Below are 20,284 nucleotides of genomic sequence, written 5' to 3' on the forward strand. Positions count from 1 at the left end.
GATAAAAGGGATTAGAAAGTACAAACTGACAGTTATAAAAATAAGTCAAGGAGACGAAAAGTACAGTATAAGGAATATACTCAATAATACTGTAATAACACTGTGTGGCAACATACATATGTGACTATATTTATGATGAGCACTGAGTAACATAAAGAATTGTTGAGTCACTATGTTGTACATCTGAAACCAATATAACATTGTACGTCAAACACACATCATTCCACAATAATATGGAAACAGCAAATGCCTCCTTCTAAGTATTCTAATGTGATAAGTGCCAAATAGAGGGTATTTTCTACCCTGGTGACATGTGAACCCAAAATTTCCTGACATTTTCACTTCAATATTCATGTTGTTTTTCACTCTAAGAATTATTAAATTGTTAAAAAGTCAGTAAAAATGACCTATCAGTTAAAAGTGTTATTAGTAAAATGTAACAGTTACTGCTCCCCATACTGTATTGAACTGGGACAGCTCTATCACATTAGCCAAACTTTTTGTTTTAGTAACTTTGAATCAAATGTGTACAGAATTACTACTTCAGCTTGTACTGAGTTTTACATATTTGTCTTTATGAAGTGTTTCTAATTTTATATCCTAAGATTGTTGAGACTGACAAAATAGAAATGTAGTTTGGCTGAAACTATCTCCTTCTTTGTGTCATGACTTCGGAAAAGTTAACTATGATGACTCTCAAATTCTTCCATGAGAAAGAGGTGAACCTGACTTTCCTCTGCAAAATTATCATATATATAAAGATTTAAGTATCCTATCTAGGAAATACATCATGAGTTATCCTAAGAAGTATTTTCTTGGGGTGCCTGGGTGGCTCAGTGGGTTAAGCCTCTGCCTTCAGCTCAGGTCATGATCTCAGGGTCCTGGAATCAAGCCCCACATTGGGCTCTCTGCTCAGCAGGGAGCCTGCTTCCCCTCTCTCTCTGCCTACCTGTGATCTCTGTCAAATAAATAAATAAAATCTTAAAAAAAAAAAGAAGTATTTTCTTACACAGTGGAATCTGAGTATATTATTAATAGTCTAATAATTTTATTTACTGTACCCAGTTTAAACTTCTTTCCAAGCTGATTCACCGGATCTAAAAAATGTTATTTTTCACTCTACAACCGTGAAATATCTCTTCAGTATTAAATAAAAAGATCATAAAATCCAAACTTCATCATATCCTTCTCCATTTGATCATAAAATGATAATTTCTTCCCAAGCCATGTGGTATCTTAATATAAAAGTTTTAACATTAGTTTCCTAATGCAAAGCCCTATCAATACCTTTGGTTTATAGGAGTATACTTTCATTCAGTGTCCCACTAAGCAAAGAGCTCTAATTTCTCTCTTCATTTGCACACTGATAACTATCTTTATCTTTAATCATAAGCACACTGAACGCAAGATAACTCACTTAATTAGTGAAACACAACATTATGTGCAAAAGGGCCTTCAGTATTTATCTTTAGTAAATATTCCTAGAATCATTTAGACAAAAGGCTATCCATTTTCTCAAAAGTAAGCTAAATAACATCTCAGTTGTCACTAAACACATATTTGAATCAGTTTCCTTAATTAAAATTTCTATTAAAGTATGTAGCCAAAATTATATCACATTGTGGGTTAAGAAACATAAAATTATTCACAAATGAGTAAACAAAAGGGAGACAATTTTGCAAAAGTGCCATGAAACATAACTTGGCAGAAGGGAATAATTTGTATTTGAGATCCTCTTAAGACTCTATATTGGCAGTTGTGAGATAACAGAAAATATATATATTGGTCTCTGTTCCTGGTTGCTGGCAGAGTTCCTAAAACCCGCATAATTTCCTAAGTGATAAGAGCATTAGGAGCATCTTTTGTTCTAATATTTGGTCTTCGACCCATTTCCTGACATAGAGTTCCTAAATCCCTTATAATTTCCTGGGTGACAGCAGTGTCTTTTGTTCTACTGAGGTGACTCTTAGTGGGCTCCTGAATGAAGGCTGGTCTTGAGAAAGATGAAGCCATGATTAGAAGTTTGGAATTTCCAGCATCACCCCACATTCTCCAAAAAGGGGAGAGGGCCTGAAAATGCAGTTAATGACCAACATGCCTACAAGATAAAGCCTCCACAAAAAGGCAAAAAAACTGGGGTTCAGGGAGCTTCCAAATCTAAGAGGAAGGAGGTCATGAGAACCTCTGATACGAAGTGAAGTCAGACAGGTGTGGGTAACCTGAGGACCTACTACTTGCAACTGGCATCTGAAAGTGGGAACAGTCTCGTAGGAATGAGGTCTTAACCTGTGAGATCTAATGCATGTCTGGATGGACAATTGTCAAAGCTGAGTTAAACTGTACAGCAGCTGATGTCTAAAAAATTTCTTGGTGTGGGGAATAAAAAAACCCACACATCTGGTCAGCAGGGTAGAAGTCTGAGAGTGAAGGAGAAACACAGGATTTCCCAAAATAGTAAACAATACAATAAATTCTAACAAAATACTAATAACCAATATTCACTATCAACCTCAAGAAAAAGATACTCAGAGCCCCCAAAATGGCCGTAATTAACAGATTTCATAAAGCATATGAAAAGTAGCACTGTAAGTGGTGAGGCAGTACATAACAAAACCTGTTATGATCATGGCTCCCTTTTTCCCACTCTACTTCCATTCCACTAATCTCCCTGTTACTTTTAAAAGCTCAACTGTAACCAATACTCTACCCTCTATTAGTGAGACCAGGAATCCTGGCTCTTCTATGTATTAGCTTGGTAAATGGTTAAACTTAAGCTTTCTTCTATGTCAAATGGAAATAACTTACTGTGAGGTTTAAATGAAATAATATATTTGAATGTTCCTTAGCTTACTGCCTGGTTAATAAGTGTTAAAGGTAAACTTAAAAACATAAATACAGAAAAACATAGACTTTCTCATTACTATAGAAAAGCAAAAAGTAGAACAAAGATTTAAAAAGAAAAAACGGGTAAGTTTTCTAATGTAAGAAATGTAGAGTACTGGGGGCGCCTGGGAGGCTCAGTTGGTTAAGCCTCTGCCTTTTTTTTTTTTAGGTCCTGGGATGGAGCCCTGCGTCAGGCTCCCTGCTCAGCGGGGAGTTGTCTTCTCCCTCTGTCCCTTTCCCCCACTTGTGTTCTGTGTCTCTCAAATAAATAAATAAATAAAATCTTAGGGGGAAAAAAAAAAAGAAAGAAATGTAGAGTATTTATAATAACCATAGTTATTATCTCTGGCAATTTTCCATTTATATAATCATCATCATCATCATCTCTACTATGTACCAGACAACATGCCTGGCACTTTATAGTACCTTATCATTGTCTTTTTACAACAATTCATTAAGAAGATATTTAATACCATTTTCCAAAAGGAAACAAAATCCTGACTGATTGTAAATTAAATTTAGGGAGAGATCTTATCTGTTTTATTTACAATCACCTACCAGATGGTCTGGTGGAGAGTAGGCACTCAGAAACATGTATTAGATATATGGGTAGATGATAAAGGGAAACTCAAAACTGTTACTCGCTGAGATCACACAGTAAATAGTGATACTGGATTTAAACCTAAGCCAACCTTAAATCCCAAGCCAAGTCTTTATTTACTATGTCTGAACTGTAGAAAGTCCTCATCAAATAAATGGATTAATAGAACTGACTAAATAAGAGCATTATGTAAAGCTGAAATTCAATGAATTCCATAAACAGAATCTAAGCAGTCTCAGAGGTAGAAACTGAATTTTAAAAATTAGTAAGTGGTACAGTACTAGAAATGTTGAAGAAAGACTTAATGGATAAAAGAACACAAGGGGGTGACCTTGGTATCATGAAGGGTAAGGGGCCTCGCAAAGATCCTTCTAAATAGTACAGAGTGTGATTCTGGTCTTAAGTATATGAAAAGCCCAAAGGAAGACAGAAACAAACAGCTATCATAATGTAGTCAACAATGTAGCTGATTTCTAGAAAGAGCATGGAGTTGGGAGGAAGAAACTCCAGTTGCAACCACAGAGATGAGAGAAGACCAAAACCTATTCTAAGATTGTCAGTGTATTAAGAGAAGTGAAAAGAAAACTGCTAAGGGGGAAAGCATCCAAATAGAAGTGGGCCAAGTTTATAAGCCAAGAAAAAACACATTTACTATTTCTAAATGATTTTTTCTTTTTTTTAAGATTTTATTTTAGTTTATTTTTACTCCCTTCTTAAGATTTATTTGAGAGAGAGAATATGTGTGTGTGCACACAAGTGGGGTGAAAAGCAGAGGGAGAGAAAGAGTGGGAATCTGAAGTGGACTACACACAGAGCATGGAGACTGACACAGGGCTCGATCTCACAACGCTGATATCACAACCTGAGCTGAAATCAAAAGTCCGATGCTTAACCAATTGAGCCACCCAGGTGCCCTTAAATGGCTGTTTATTCCTAATTCGGACTGTTTATTCCTAATTGGGGTAGCTAACCATATACAGTGACGTATAGTTGCAGGAAAATACAATGCATATAAACGCAAGTAATATAAAGGCATTACCTCCATGGATATAGCAATGAACCATTAAAACCATAGCATCTTCTGGAAAGAATAAAGAACTGAATGGAAGGGGACAGTTTAGGGAAAAACTTTATAAGGGACATGAGGGTATATAGGCTGAACAGTAGCCCATACACAGAGCTCTATAAATTAGTAATCAACACTCCTAAACTATTTTGTTGGGGGAAAGATAAAAAAAACAAACAAACAAATAAAAACCTCCTAAACTTTCTTGCTTATTCTTCATGTACGTTTTACTTAGATGACTAATCTAAGCTATCATTTTATAAAATTTTAGACACCTATGTCCAAATCCACTTAAGTAAGTCTCTATTTTTAGTCTCTCTAGAGAGACTAAAATCTCCCAGTAATAGCTGATTGCCCTGGTCCTTTAAAATGAAACAATAGTAAGTCAGCAAATTTTTAGGACATCTTAGCACTGACAAAAACATCCAACAAAATAAAGTATTCCCAGAAAAGCCTGAAAGGAGACAAAGCTGACAGATACTGTTACCTATTGATTCACTTATATTTTGAAACACTTACCTAAGCAGCTTATGCCCATTTGTTGTGGCAACTTCAGCAAGGCTTGTTAGAATCTTTAGGTACTGGCTTTCACTTTGCTGAGACAAATGTTCCAGAACTTGCCGTAACTAAATTTTTTACAAATAAAAAATGTGATTATACAATAATCCATTAAACTTTATCTAGAAATTACATACCTATTAGTTTAAAAAGTATCCCAAAGCCAATGAGCTGAAATCAAGTCCTTTACAGTTATTTTGCCTTGCATAAATTCAAAACCTAATATAGAGATGACATAAAATCTTTTCAAAATCACCCAGTAAAAAAGTAATAAAAAATGCAAATAGAAATCACCAAGTTCATTTACAAAAACTTAATTCCAAATTTATAAAATATGAGAAGTTTAAACTCCGTAATTTTTCAGAGTAAAGCTATTACAAAATAGAGCTCAATAAACCAGTGATTACCAATGATATGATACTCCTCCTTAGATTATTTTCCCCTACCTATGTGGAAAATTCCAATTATTTTAAGCAAAAACCAAAGACCCAGGGCCGCCTGGGTGGTTCAGTTGATTAAGCATCTGACCCTTGGTTTCGGCTCAGGTCATGATCTCAGGGTTGTGGGATTAAGCCCCAGGTTGGCTCTGGGCTCAGTGTGGAGTCTGCTTGAGATTCTTTCCCTCACCCTCTCCCTTTACCCTCACCATGCATATGTGCACTCTCAAATACATAAATAAATAAAATCTTTTTTTTTTTTAAGATTTTATTTATTTATTTGACAGAGAGAGACCCAGCAAGAGAGGGAGCACAAGCAGGGGCAGTGAGAGAGGGAGAAGCAGGCTTCCTGCAGAGCAGGAAGCCCAACTCGGGGCTTGATCCCAAACCCTGGGATCATGACCTGACCTGAAGGCAGATGCTTAATGACTGAGCCACCCAGGTGCCCCAAATAAGTAAAATCTTTAAAAACAAAACAAAGACCCAGAGGGCAGAAGACTCATAGGATTAAATATTAGCACAAAGTTTATATATATAATTCGTACTTTCCTATAATGCAAATAAGCAAATTTGAATCATTAAAATATCTGTAATACTAAAATCACTAAGCACATTTTAAAATGCCACATATCCTAAACATGAACAAAACTTGTTCATTTACAAGTGACTAGCACAACTACATTACCATGTTTTCTCGGAGATCTTCATTCTGTGTCATTTGAATAATTGTCTGGAAAAGCCTAGGGTGATACTGAATTAATACTTCACAAGTCTCTCCATAGCCACCCTTTAAAAAAAAGAATAGGAAAAAAACTAAAATTATCTAGGTTTAAAAAAATGTTCCTAATGGAAAACTTATTTCCTCTACATAGCAGTCTAACACTAAATGTGTGGGTTTTCCACACAAGCAATTCTCCAGCTCTCTGTGGATACCAACTTAAGTGTAATACAATTTAATTCAATTCTGACACTAACTACCCAGTTAACACAGACTACACAGGTTAGAAGCTCAGTCTCATGAAAGTGCCCCCACTTTAGAAACCATTCACAAGTCCAAGCCACCCATACTTCTAACTAACCAACTGTAAGTCAGGAGTTCCCATAAATCCCCCTTCAGGTTTGATAATCTGCTATTTGCTGTTTGATAACAGCTCACAGAATTCAGGAAAACACTTCATTTATTATAAAGGATACAACTCGGGAACAGCCAAATGGAAGAGATGCACAGGGTAAGGTATGTGGGAAGGGACACAGAGCTTCCATGCCCTCTCTGGGCATGCTACCATCTCACAACTTTGATGTGTTCGCCAACCCAGAAGCTCCCTGAGAACCCCACTGTTTACAGGGTTTTTATGGAAGTTCCATTACATAGGCATGATTGATTAAATTATTGGTCACTGATGACAGAACTCAATCTCCAGTCCCTCTCACATCCCCAGGAGTCACATGTTCAGTTTTCCAGGCAATCAGCACCCATCCAGAAGCTAGCAGAGGCTTGAAGCCACCAGCCATCTCATTAATGTACAAAAAGACATTCTTATCATTCTGGAGATTCCAAGTGCCTGAGAAGCTCTTGCGTCAGGAACCGAGATGAAGACCAATATACATTTCTTACAATACCACAATTCCTTCTAACGATCATATTCTTTAAAAAAAAAAAAAATCATATCCTTTAAAGAATAAAATCTTTGCATTCAGCCTCTCATCTGAGGAAAAAAAGGTGATTTTACCAGTCTCAGTTTCTATTATAAAGTAAAGGCCTAGGAATATATATTAACAACATACCTGTACACATAAATCCAGAGGTGTTACTCCATTTTTATCTGACAGATACTTAGCTCCTCGTAACAGAAGAATCTGTGCTGTGTCTCTCTGACCATGACTGTACAGAAGTAAAACCATGTTAAAAAATAATCTTTTTAATTTAAAGTCTTTCTCTATGAATTATGGACAGTCAATATGAAACAACAGAAGACTAACAATTTTTAAAGACTGAGAGGAAGATCTGAATTACATCCTCAACATCCAGGAAAACATTTCTCAGTATTAAATCATACCTTCACCACATAGATAAGAAACTGACCTATTAAATCTTAGAATTAAAGTAGGACACATTACCTACAATAAATAATATTTTGGGGGCGCCTGGGTGGCTCAGTGGGTTAAGCCGCTGCCTTCGGCTCAGGTCATGATCCCAGGTCCTGGGTTCAACCCCACATCGGGCTTTCTGCTCAGCAGGGAGCCTGCTTCCTCCTCTCTCTCTGCCTGCCTCTCTGCCTACTTGTGATTTCTCTCTGTCAAATAAATAAATAAAATCTTTAAATAAATAAATAAATAAATAAATAATATTTTGGTGTAAGCAGCTACTACTCAGGCTTATGCTCCATTTTTTTCTTTCAATCATTTCCAACCCTCTTTGTACCTCACCCATCCAAGTCTAGAGACTGAAGTCAAAAAACCTCAATATTCAAAACAAGATTACATTTTATGGCACTTTATACTTGGCAAATAAATAAATAAATAAATAGGAAGGAAGAAGAAAATACAAATATCAAAATAAGAGAATGGGAGAAGGGCAGGGATTAACTACCCCAAAATACTATATAGCTTTCAACCTTCATTTTATCAACCCACTCAGTTTGGCTTCTGTTGACAGCTCTTTAATATGATCTAGAATGAACAATGCTCTTATCCACATGCCCATTCTATTTGTTCTCTTTTCCAGTAGGAGTAAAATTAGCAACCACCATTCTTTCAGCTAGGAAGAAGCTAATTTGGGGACAGTAACCACTAGACTCCAAGTCTCATTATTTAGTGAGCTAATCTGATTCAAGATACTCAAGACAATAAAAAATAAATTTACAATTCACAGACATTAAAGTTTAAAGATAATTTTATAAAACGCCCAAGGAAGTCATCTGGTTTGGAAGAGTACCTGATCAAAAATTTCTATTTTGTAGACAACAAAAGCTACTAACTCAAGCATAGGTGAAACTAGAACTCAGAACCCTGTCTTCCAAAACAAGACTCTTTCTATGATACCATTACACCCAAACTGGTATGTCATTTCCCAAAGAGAAAGACACACAGACTACTCAGAAAGTTAAAAAACAACAACAACAACAACAAAACCCCTACTCATTCTTTTCCACAAAATGACACTGCATAAGTATACTTTATAATGAAATGGCATTAAAAAATTTAAAATTTTTAAAATTTAATAAACCCTACTATGAATGTGATGGCAGATACTACAGATATATCACTCTCTCAAAACTTCATTGTAATACTGATTACTTAGCTTAATAAAAGTATCAAGAGGCCAAAAATGAAGAATAATATCTAGGGGCGCCTGGGTGGCTCAGTGGGTTAAATCTCTGCCTTTGGCTCAGGTCATGATCCCAGGGTCCTGGGATCGAGCCCCGCATCAGGCTCTCTGCTCGGCGGGGAGCCTGCTTCCTCCTCTCTCTGCCTACCTCACTGCCTACTTGGGTTTTCTGTCAAATAAATAAAATCTAGGAAAAAAAAAAAAGAACAATGTCTAATTTATTCCAGAAAACCAAGAAACCAAGTAAATCAGCAATCTCTCCAAAAGCAATAATACATAGTTTTACTATTATACATCAAGAAAAGTCTTCATCAAGCATCATTTGTCATTAAGCTGGGTATACTAGCCAACACATTATATATTACAGCTAATAGCAAAGAGGTTACAATTGACACTGTTCTGTTCTTTGTAATACCTAAAAATGAAAGCTAAGTGAAAAGAAACTTAATCAACATTAATTTATTTAGAGAGATAGTGGTATCTTTGCTACTACCCTTGGTTCTGAAAAACCTAATTTTGCAATGCTAGTAAGTTCAACTTTAACGACATTTCTTCTATAATTATTTAATATCCATGTGTCTAATCACTCCAATTAAACTATAAACTTCTTCACAATATATTTGTTCCAGAGCACCAAGCATAGTAGTTAGCTTACATAACATGTGTTCAATACCTATGCTGAATTGTATTATAGTTTTTTTTAAAGATTTTATTTATTCGACAGACAGAGATTACAAGTAGGCAGAGAGGCAGGCAAAGAGAGAGAGGGAGAAGCAGGCTCCCTACTGAGCAGAGAGTCCAACGTGGGGCTCGATCCCAGGACCCTGGGATCATGATCTGAGCCGAAGGCAGAGGCCTTAACCCACTGAGCCACCCAGGCACTCCTTGAATTGTATTACAGTTTTTAATTTCAGGTACCACTCATTTGTCAAATAAGTATTATATAAGGTAGTGTACTATAGAAAGTAACAAAAAAAGACCCAAATCACAGTTTATTTAGGTTCTACTAAGTGACAAACATAATGCTCAGTTCTTTTTACAAAGTCTGACTTAAACCTGACACTATCATAAAATGAGAATTCATTCCACTTTTCAGTTGAAAATAACCATGACTTGAGAAAACCCTGGAGTTACTCAAGATCACAATTACATGACAGAGAATTTGAATCTAGGTCAGTCTGATTCCAAAATCTTCCATCTATATATTATTCCACCAAGATGAAGTTTGCCCTCAAAGAGTAAACAATTTAGTACTCAAGGGAGTATGGTACAAGGTGCAAGGGGATATATGCTATGAGAAAAATACAATGGGGATCTCACACAATGGACAGACAAGATCAGCATGTACAAATGCAACACCGTTGAATATATGTGGTTTTTAAAGTCTCCAAATAATTTCTCATATACAGCAAAAAGGATAATTAGCATGAAGAAAAAAATACCATTTTGACATTTTTAGAAAACTGGAGTAATTTCTAAAACTACACTAAAATCTCATCTACAATCACGTAACATTTCATTTCAAAAATAAAAGCAAGATACAAGAGCTAATAATATACAAAATCTGCCTAACCCGATTAGGGCTTCAAGTACCTCACCTACAATATTGCACAACATTAAGACTAACCTATAACAGGGCTGCCTGGGTGGCTCAGTGGGTTAAGCCTCTGCCTTCAGCTCAGGTCATGATCTCAGGGTCCTGGGATCGAGTCCTGCATCAGGCTCTCTGCTAGGCAGGGAGCCTGCTTCCTCCTCTCTCTCTCTCTACTTGTGATCTCTCTCTCTGTCAAATAAATAAAATCTTAAAAAAAAAAAAAAGACTAACCTATAACAAACTCCTCAGAGTGTTGCATAAAAGATTTTTCAGTTCAAATAACTGCAAAACTGTGCTCAATGAACGAGTATTCTTTACAATTCAACTATTTTTTTAAAATATTGATTGAGATAATAGCCCCTTCAAGGAAATGCCAATGCATTTTCTGGAAACTAAGTTGGCAAAGATTTAATAAGAAAGCGCTAGTACTGGGGCGCCTTGGTGGCTGAGTCATTAAGCGTCTCCCTTCAGCTCAAGTCATGATCCCAGGGTCCTGGGACCAAGCCCTCCATGGGCTCCCTCTCAGCAAGAAGCCCGTTTCTCCCTCTCACATTCCCCTCTGCTTGTGTTCCCTCTCTCTCTCTGTCTCTCTCTAATAAATAAAATCTTTAAAAAAAAAAAAAAAGAAAGAAAGAAAGAAAACAAGCTACAGTACTTCTAACATACTTAGAATTGATTTTTCAAGCACTTTGTCTCCCGATTTTAGGCTTTCAAGCAATATGATCTGAAAACTTGGCTAAAGTGCATATAGTATATATATTCCAGTATTTTTTGGAATAACTTATAAAACAAAGAGACCATAGTTTCCAATGGTCTTTCTAAAGTTTACAATTTTGAGTCTTTGGCCTGTTTTATATGGCTATGATTGTGAAGTGAAAGGAGTCGCTTGGCAATAGCTACAAATCCATGTTCAGAATCACACCTTTTTCTATTTCTCTATTGCACATATCTATAATTACATAAACATCTCACTAATTTACTTTATCTATACAACCCCAGCTAAACCTCACTTTTTCTAATAGAAAAAAGTTATCCCAGATACAGAAAATACACATCCAAAGCTTTATTTAAAGAACTCAGTTAAGGGAATGGGAAGCATACAACTGAAAATAAAACCAATCTAGCAATTTAAGGACTTGAGGCATTTGTAAATACTATATGTAAGTACTAGGGATGGCTGGGTGGTACAGCTGGTTGCACAACCAACTCTTGGTTTGGTTCAGGTCCTAATCTCAGGGTTGAGGGATCAAGTACTGAATCCAGCTCTGCACTGAGTGCAGAGTCTGCTAAAAGACTCTTTCTCCTTCAGGGCAACAGGGTGGCTCAGTCGGTTAAGTATTAAGCTTCTGCCTAAGGGTCTGGTCATGATCCCAGCATCGTAGGATCAAGCCCAGCTTTAGGCTCTCTCCTCAGTGGGGAGTCTGTTTCTCCTTCTCCCTCTCTCTGCTCGTGCTCTCTCTCACTGTCAAATAATTAAATAAAATCTTAAAAAAAAACTTTCTCCCCCTTTTCTCTGCCTCTCCCTCTGCCCCCCCCCTTAAAAAAAAGTCCTAAAAACAAAGCTGTCTAAAAATGGGGGTGGAATGGGGGAGGAATCATTGTGTGCCTACAGTACACATGAAAGAAAGGTAATGAATTATGTCTTGTGCAAAATAACTAGAGGAAAAAAATGGCTGGGAAATAGTGCCTGTCATAATTTTAGGTCAAAATCAGTTTGAAAATGACTCACTCACAGAAGCACTACATAATTAAATACAGGTCAGAATGAGAACCTAAGTATAACAAAGAAAAAAAAAAAAGAAAAGGTCTGTATGGTGAAAGAAGAATCCTATTTCTCAGAATGAAAATCTTATACAGCAATAAAACCGATTGAGGACAACACTACTTTGTGCTGAGGAGTGGAGACGTGTGCTAGTTTACTAGGCACTTACTAACTACTAAGTGCAAAATACACTGGCAAATGCTTTCTATATGTCATCTCATTTAATTCTCACTATAGTCCCACAAGCCAGATAGAACATTTCCATTTCCTAAACAAAGAGACAAAAACTTCAGAGGTCAAGAAACCTGACTGAAGTTGCACAGTCTTGAGGCTAAAATGTGAACCCTGCTTCCATGGATCCTTCTCCTGTATATCTCAATACTTCTCAAATGTAATTCAAAATTTTTAAAAAGCCTATGATGATATACCTAGTAATACCTCTCAACCAATAAAAACTTGCATTAATTTTTTTTAATTTAGTTTGTCTATAGGGTCAACTTGTTCTGTTTCCCACATTCCTTTCCCTTCTCATTTATCAGAGAGGATACACTGGGAATAATTTATATGTTTAATGTATACCTATATCTAGATATCGCAAAAAAAATTAAAAGTATGCCTACAAGCACCATATGATTTCACTCATATGTGGAATTTAAGAAACAATATAGATGAACATATGGCGGAGGGAAGTGAGAGAGGAAAACAAACCATAAGAGACTTAAAGATGGAGAACAAACAGGGTGCACAGAGGGAGGTGGGTGGGAGATGGGCTAGATGGTCTAGTATTTGCTAGAATAAAAGTTAATGATGGGAGGAGCGCTTGATTGGCTAAGTGGGTAGAGCAAGCAACTTGATCTTGAGGCTGTGAATTTGAGCCCCCTGTTGGGTGTAGAGAGCACTTAAAAATAAAATTAAAATCTTAAAAAAAAATTAAAGATGGGCACCTGGGTGGCTCAGTGGGTTAAGCCTCTGCCTTCAGCTCAGGTCATGATCTCAAGGTCCTGGGACCAAGCCCCACATCAGACTCTCCCCAGTAGGAAGCCTGCTTCACCCTCTCTCTCTGCATCTCTGCCTACTTATGATCTCTATCAAATAAATAAAAAATTTTAAAAATTAAAGAAATAAAAGTTAATGATGGGCATATACTAACAGAAAGTACTTCTAAAAAACTCTTTTACCATACCTCTATGCTCTAACTATAAGACTATCCACATTCTGCATAACACTAATATACCTATATTTAACATGCCATTGTTATAGAAGATTTTCCTCAAACATGTAATTATAGCAATTAATTCATTCAAAAACATTTACTAAGCATCTAAATGCAAAGCACTGTAATCACACATTGAATATAAAGTGGTGAATAAAATTCTTGCTTTTCTAGCTTTCAGTCTAGTAGGAGAGAGACACTATAAACAAGTAAATAAACAATTACAAAATACAGATGCTCATGCACCTGGGTGGCTCAGTCCATTAAGCTTAAGTGTGGGACTCTTTATCTTAAGCTCAGGTCTTGATTTCAGGGTCGTAAGGTCAAACCCTGTGCTGGCTCCAGGATAGGGGTGAGACTACTTAAAAAAAAAAAAAAAGACTGTGATGCTTCTGTGAAAGAAAATTTGTGGGGGAGGCCTACTAAGACTGGTTAAGAACTACCTTCCTAAAAAGTAACAGTTAAGCAGTGACATAAAGAAAGAGTCAGCCACATAAAAAGCCAAGTTAAGAGAATTTCAGGGAAAACAAACAGTATGCAGAAAGCCTGCTGGAAAGAGTCCCTTGCATTTGGTGAACTCAGAGAGAGCCAACGTGACAGAAGCGCAGTGACGTAAGCTGGGGTCAGACCATGCAGGTCTCATAGGCAAAGGAAGAGCCTGTATTTTATTTGAAATGATGCACAGACACTGAGAAGTTTTAAATACAAAGTTTAAACACGGTGACAAAAGCTGATCTTTTTTTAATTTTTTTTTATTTTTTTTTTTTAAGATTTTATTTATTTATTTGACAGACAGAGATAACAAGTAGGCAGAGAGGTAGGCAGAGAGAGAGGAGGAAGCAGGCTCCATGCCGAGCAGAGAGCCCGATTCGGGGCTCGATCCCAGGACCCTGAGACCATGACCTGAGCCGAAGGCAGCGGCTTAACCCACTGAGCCACCCAGGCGCCCCGAAGCTGATCTTTTTTTAAAAGATTTATCTTGAGTGCTCGCTTCGGCAGCACATATACTAAAAGATTTATCTTGAAAGGGGTGGGGAGGAAAATGGAGAGAAAGAGAAAGAATCCCACGCAGACTCCCTGCTGAGCACGGAGGCCGCCTCAGGACTCCTTCCCACAACCATGAGACCATGACCTGAGCTGAAATCAAGAGTCAGATCAACTGGCTAAGTCACTCAAGCACCCCAAGTCAATTCTTTTTTTTTTTTTTAAAGATCCCTCTGACTGCTGAGGAAAAGACAGATGGGAAGGAAACAACAGAGAAATCAGACAGACCAGTTAAGAGACGACTACAGCAGTCTAGACAAGCGCTAACAACATTAACTATAGTCATTGCAGGGAGCTGGAGAAGAGATTCAGAATATATTCTGAAGGTAGAATTTATAGAACTAACTAATATATTCCAAGTTCAGGGTCAAAGAGAGACAGAGAGAGAGTAATAAAAAATAATGATCTAGTTTCTGTTTAAACAACTGAAAGGACAACAGTTCCAATGACTGAGATGAGAAAAGGCAAACGGAAGATTTGAGAAGGAAATTCAGAAGCTTTGTTTTGGACATGTTGACATCTGAGATTCTGTATGACTTGCGAGTGATGATGTAAATCAGGCAGGTGGCCATCAAATCTGAAGCTTCAAAGAAAGGACTGATTTAGAGATAACGCCTCAAGATAGGATATTAATTTCAGGGAATCAAACAATGACATTGTTCATAAATTCAGGATGCCATGAAAAGAACTGGTTTTCTAGCCAAGCAACCAAAACATAAATATACTTTAAGAAAATGGCTGGATTCAGATAGCATATAGAAGTCCAGAGATTTGGAAGTCCTTGTATTCTAACTCAAGGTCGTTCAATGATGATTTGAAGCAGTCTGATAAAAGTAACATCAGAGACTCTAAAGAGAAGCTAAACAAGAACAAAAGTAGGTCTTTCAGCCTAAAACAAACATCCAGTAAAATGATATATAACAGAAAAAAGGATAAGAAAAGAGGAACTTTCTGGATAACTCCGTATCTGCATTTAAGAGCCTAAATAAATACTGTACTTCATATAATCTAAACCAAAGACAAGAAACACTGGTTTACTGTAAACTGGTTTTAATTGGAAACTACATTTAGGGGGCCTGAGTGGCTCAGTCGTTAAGCATCTGCCTTCGGCTCAGGTCATGATCCCATGGTCCTGGGATCAAGCCCCGCATCGGGCTCCCTGGTCAGCGGGAAGCCTGGTTCTCTCTCTCTCACTCCCCCTGCTTGTGTTCCTTCTCTCGCTGTGTCTCTCTCTATCAAATAAATAATAAATAAAACCTTAAAAAAAAAAAAAAAAAGAAACTACATTTTTATAGCATAGTATGTATGTATGTGGATATGTAGGTACAGGGTGGAATACGTGTGTAATTGTTATGTTGTTAGCTCCGTAAGGACTTAGATTTATTTATTACTATATCACTAATACTCTAATATATGGCACACAATGAGTGCTAACTAAACATTTGCTTATTACACGAATGAACAAATGAACAAAGCATACGCTTCAAGAAAATGAACCAAAACAGAAGTACAAAAATAACTTAATGCGGGGCGCCTGGGTGGCTCAGTGGGTTAAAGCCTCTGCCTTCGGCTCAGGTCATGATCCCAGAGTCCTGGGATCAAGCCCCATATCTGGCTCTCTGCTCAGCAGGAAGCCTGCTTCCCCCTCTCTCTCTGCCTGCCTCTCTGCCTACCTGTGATCTCTGTCAAATAAATAAATAAAATCTTTAAAAAAAAAATAACTTAATGCATAATTTAATATCTAACAAGACAAATTCAAAGATTTTTTTTTTTTTTTTAAGTTACAACTCCAAAGAAAGCAAAGACATGGCTCTCTGGTCCAAGACATACTTTAATAGCTCATCCCTCCGGAATAGATCTAGTACTTAACAAAGAAAACTATGGAAATTACTGAATTATAGAGGTATCTTTTTTCATTACTTATTAAGTAATTAGTCTAAAATTTAAATAATCAAGTAAATCAAAAGCTCCCACCTATACCACATAAAAACACTGGCAATATAATAGAAAATGCTTTTACCTGTGGAGTTCAGTGAGCACAGCATTTGTGGGAAAACGAGAACTTTAGAAAATATACAGAAATGCTTGTCTTTGGAAATGTAATAAATACATTAATGAGAACATCTGGAAATATAAAATATCCTACCTGCAAGCAAAATACAATGGAGTAGCTCCAGATACATTTGGTCTGTTAATATCAGCACCACTGTCTAGCAAGCACTGCACTGTCTGGAGGGAAAAGAAACAATTAAAAAGTAAAGCCAGAGAAGTCAAACAAAGACACAATTACCATAATTTAAACAGATATGAGAAATGCTCTTGCCACTACCTGAAATTTTAAAGTAGAATAAGTCGGAACATGACAATTATGATAGCTTAACTACCTCAACTTTTTGGTTAGTCCTTTTGAAACAATATATGTGGAATTATCAATGCAATATAACCTATGTTAACCCAGAAAGGCTGCCAGTAACCCAGAACACTGCTGATACATGTAGCTACCAAAGACTTGAAAAATAGCTAGAATAACTGAGGAACTGAATTTTTTGTTTTATTTCATAATAATTAAGTTTAAATAGCCACATGTGGTTAGTGAAATTGACAGTGCTACTCTAGATATTTGTTTTAGAAACCAGAATTTTTGCCTCTAAAAACAAAAAATAGGGACCAGAATTACCACTTTCTTAAACTCAAACATAATTACTAAACATAATTATTAAAGTTCAAAATGTTAAAAAGCTAAGAAGTCCTTTTGCTATTAACAGTAACCAATACTGTTTCTCTGCTAGTCTCATTCATACATACTCTGTTAAGCTCTACTTCTGCAATCATCTGAGTCATACTAAGAAAGAGCAAGTTAATGTAAAATCTTAAAAATACATATTCGGGAAATAGATATAGAATGTGGATCGCCTGAAAACTTAAAAAAAAAAAAAAAAGAATCTCTTCTGGTTTTATTCCTTTGATGGGTTTCTCCTGCAAAAAGGAAGAAAACATGTAACAACCTAAAAGTTTTTGGAATTACACTGTTTAATATTACCTTTAGACTGAACACACACGTTCATTATTAATGTTCTAAGACCTAGTACAGGTCAGTAAAATAGTAAGACTATAAACTCACAAGGAAGAATAGGAAAGAACACAACAGCATGTGAGACAAGTCAGTAAGTTTCGGGAAAGTGGCAAGCAAGTGGAGGAATAGAAACCAACTTAGCAGATCAAAGGCAGCTTAAGTTTAAGCACCTGCAAACGTGGATTCCAACAAACCACCAAATTCTCCCTATCGAACACACATACAAAACACAGGAGTTGGGAGTACCAGATACCTTGGAAGATAGGAACAGTAACAAAGAGGTCTAAACGGGGAATTGTAGTAAAAGCCTACAAAAGAAACACCTGGACCTTACCACAGGACCCTTCCCCCCCATACATACAGTTAGCCACTATCTCTCCCTACACTGTCTCAAAATAGAAAGGTTTGTCGTCTGGACAAAGTAAATAGGGAGGCTCAAGACTGACAGGCAAGATACATAGGTAAAGCAGAGAACAGGAGCCATGAAGAACACAATTAAGTAAAAACTTCCAGCCCCTACGTTCCACTAGACTCCCAGAAATCCAGTAGTCAGGCTAAACCTCAAGGGTAGAGACTGAAAGCCTCCTCTGCAGACTGGCACCAGAGAAGATACCTACAAATACAAATACTGGCATTACAGAGTGGCCATGAAATAGCCCAGTCACCCCCAGGGGACATCCGGCAATGCTGGGAGATTTTCTTTTCCATGACTGGGAAAGGGTGTGCAACTGGCAGCTAGTGAGTAGAGGTCAGGGATAGGTCTAAACATCCTACAATCTACAGAGAGCCCCCACAACAAAGAATTTTCAGTTCCATCAATAGTGGCAAGACTGAGAAACCATAGCATTCTGTGATGTCAGTCGACAAACCCAGCCCACGTACATGATACTTTCAACCAACATTTTAGTGCCTCACCACTATATTACAAATGGACAGACAATATTTAAGAGACAACTAACTTAACTAAAAGCAGGTCTCTAACCTGAAAAACAAAAACCAGAACAAAAAGAAAATGGAAGTCAGAAAAATAAAGATAATAAAGGGAACCAAAGAAAAAAACAACAAAATTTAGAAAAGACATTATCCTGAAAGAGAAGATAGGACAAGAATAAGATGCTGGGAGAAAAATGTTCAAAGAATAAGAAATCAAAAATGTGATGGAAGAAAAAATTCAATAGGAGTTTAAGAATATTTTTAAGTTTAGGGGCGCCTGGGTGGCTCAGTGGGTTAAAGCCTCTGCCTTCGGCTCAGGTCATGATCCCAGGGTCCTGGGATGGAGCCCTGCGTCCGGGCTCTCTGCTCAGCAGGGAGCCTGCTTCCTCCCCTCTCTCTCTCTGCCTGCCTCTCTGCCTACTTGTGATCTCTCTCTCTCTCAAATAAATTTTAAAAAATCTTTAAAAAATTTTTTTAAGTTTATTTTTATTTATTTATTTAAATAATCTCCACAACCAACATGAGGCTTCAACTCACAATCCCAAGAACAAGAGTCACATGTATCTCTCTGAGCCAGCCAGGCACTCCACAAATTCAACAGAAGTTTAGAAAGACAATGTTGAAAACTCCACAAGAAAGAAAGTAAAACAAAGAGACAAAGAAAACAGGAAGAATAGGAAGTTAGTAGATCAATCCACGGAGACACTGTGGAAATCAAGAACAAAGAGAATGAGAGGTGGTAGACCAAAGGGAAGTAATCAAGAAATAATACCAAAAAATTTCTTTAACTGAAAGACATGCAGTGACAGACTGAAAAGGCTTAAAAACTGTCTGGTATAATAAATTAAAAGACTTTGGACAAGGCACATCAAAGTGAAATTTCAAATACTGGGAATAGAAGATTCCAGATAAACATTTATGGGATTAGCACAAAACTTCTCAACAGCAACAGTGGAATTTAAAACATTAAATGCCTTCAAAATTGTAAGGTAAATGATTTCCAATGTAAAACTACAGCCAACCACACTATCATTCAAATATATGGTTTTAAATTAAAAATATGCTTAGCTATGTAAGATCTTTTTAAAAAACTACATCCAGTGTACCTTTTCTCAAGAAGCTACTAAACAAAGGAATACATCAAAATATAGACGATATGGAAACCAGATTATTGGGCACTGAATACAGGAGAAACTAAGAAATTCCTAAGTTAAAAAAAATTGGACCTGATACTATCTAATGAAATTTGTCTTTGTAGAAAATAGTCCCGTGATACTCTGTAGGAGCATACAGGAAGAATTACTAATTCATAAAAAGAAAATGGAACAAAGCCAATTATTAACTTTAAGAAAAATAGTCACCCTAGACAGAAAATGTTATTATAATTCATTACTTGACTCTAGTAATTAACAATAATTAAACAATAATTATCTAACTATATATATACCTAATTTTTTCTGTCAAAATTTACGATTTAATTTTAGAAATGGGGGAGAAGGCATGGGAAGAGGATTTAAATGATTTAAGTCCTCACTCAGCAGGACAAGAAATGATTCAGTGACATCTGAAAGTTGAGAAAGAACAACAGAAGCATATTATTTGGAAATAGATACCAGAAGGAAAACTAAGAGCTGAAAATTGTTGCCTGGTGTTCATGACTGGACCAAAAAAAAGGTCGTTTAAGGGGCTATCATGTTTATTGCAAAAATTCTGAAGAAAGTAAAATATTTTAAGATAGAGTATTCATGCATTACTATTTGAATTCACTTCTAATCCAAGAGGAATAGAAACA

At 36.6% G+C, this 20,284-nt stretch overlaps 1 protein-coding gene across 8 annotated transcripts in view; it reads right to left on the reverse strand.

Moving 5' to 3' along the window:
- Window positions 1-20,284, reverse strand: part of HACE1 (HECT domain and ankyrin repeat containing E3 ubiquitin protein ligase 1) — a 119,972-nt gene that overhangs the window by 65,861 nt on the left and 33,827 nt on the right. For 7 of the 8 annotated variants that reach the window (XM_047733419.1, XM_047733418.1, XM_047733420.1 and 4 more), the window contains 4 exons: window positions 16,633-16,715; window positions 7,331-7,427; window positions 6,231-6,332; window positions 5,070-5,176 (listed from right to left, as the gene is read on the reverse strand). In XM_047733419.1, the coding sequence (XP_047589375.1) occupies window positions 5,070-5,176; window positions 6,231-6,332; window positions 7,331-7,427; window positions 16,633-16,715 (389 nt within the window). The remainder of the gene's footprint in view (window positions 1-5,069; window positions 5,177-6,230; window positions 6,333-7,330; window positions 7,428-16,632; window positions 16,716-20,284) is intronic. The other variant, XM_047733424.1, reaches the window with a different exon arrangement.

Source organism: Lutra lutra, chromosome 6 (assembly GCF_902655055.1).
Source record: "Lutra lutra chromosome 6, mLutLut1.2, whole genome shotgun sequence".
Taxonomy (NCBI): Eukaryota; Metazoa; Chordata; class Mammalia; order Carnivora; family Mustelidae; genus Lutra; species Lutra lutra.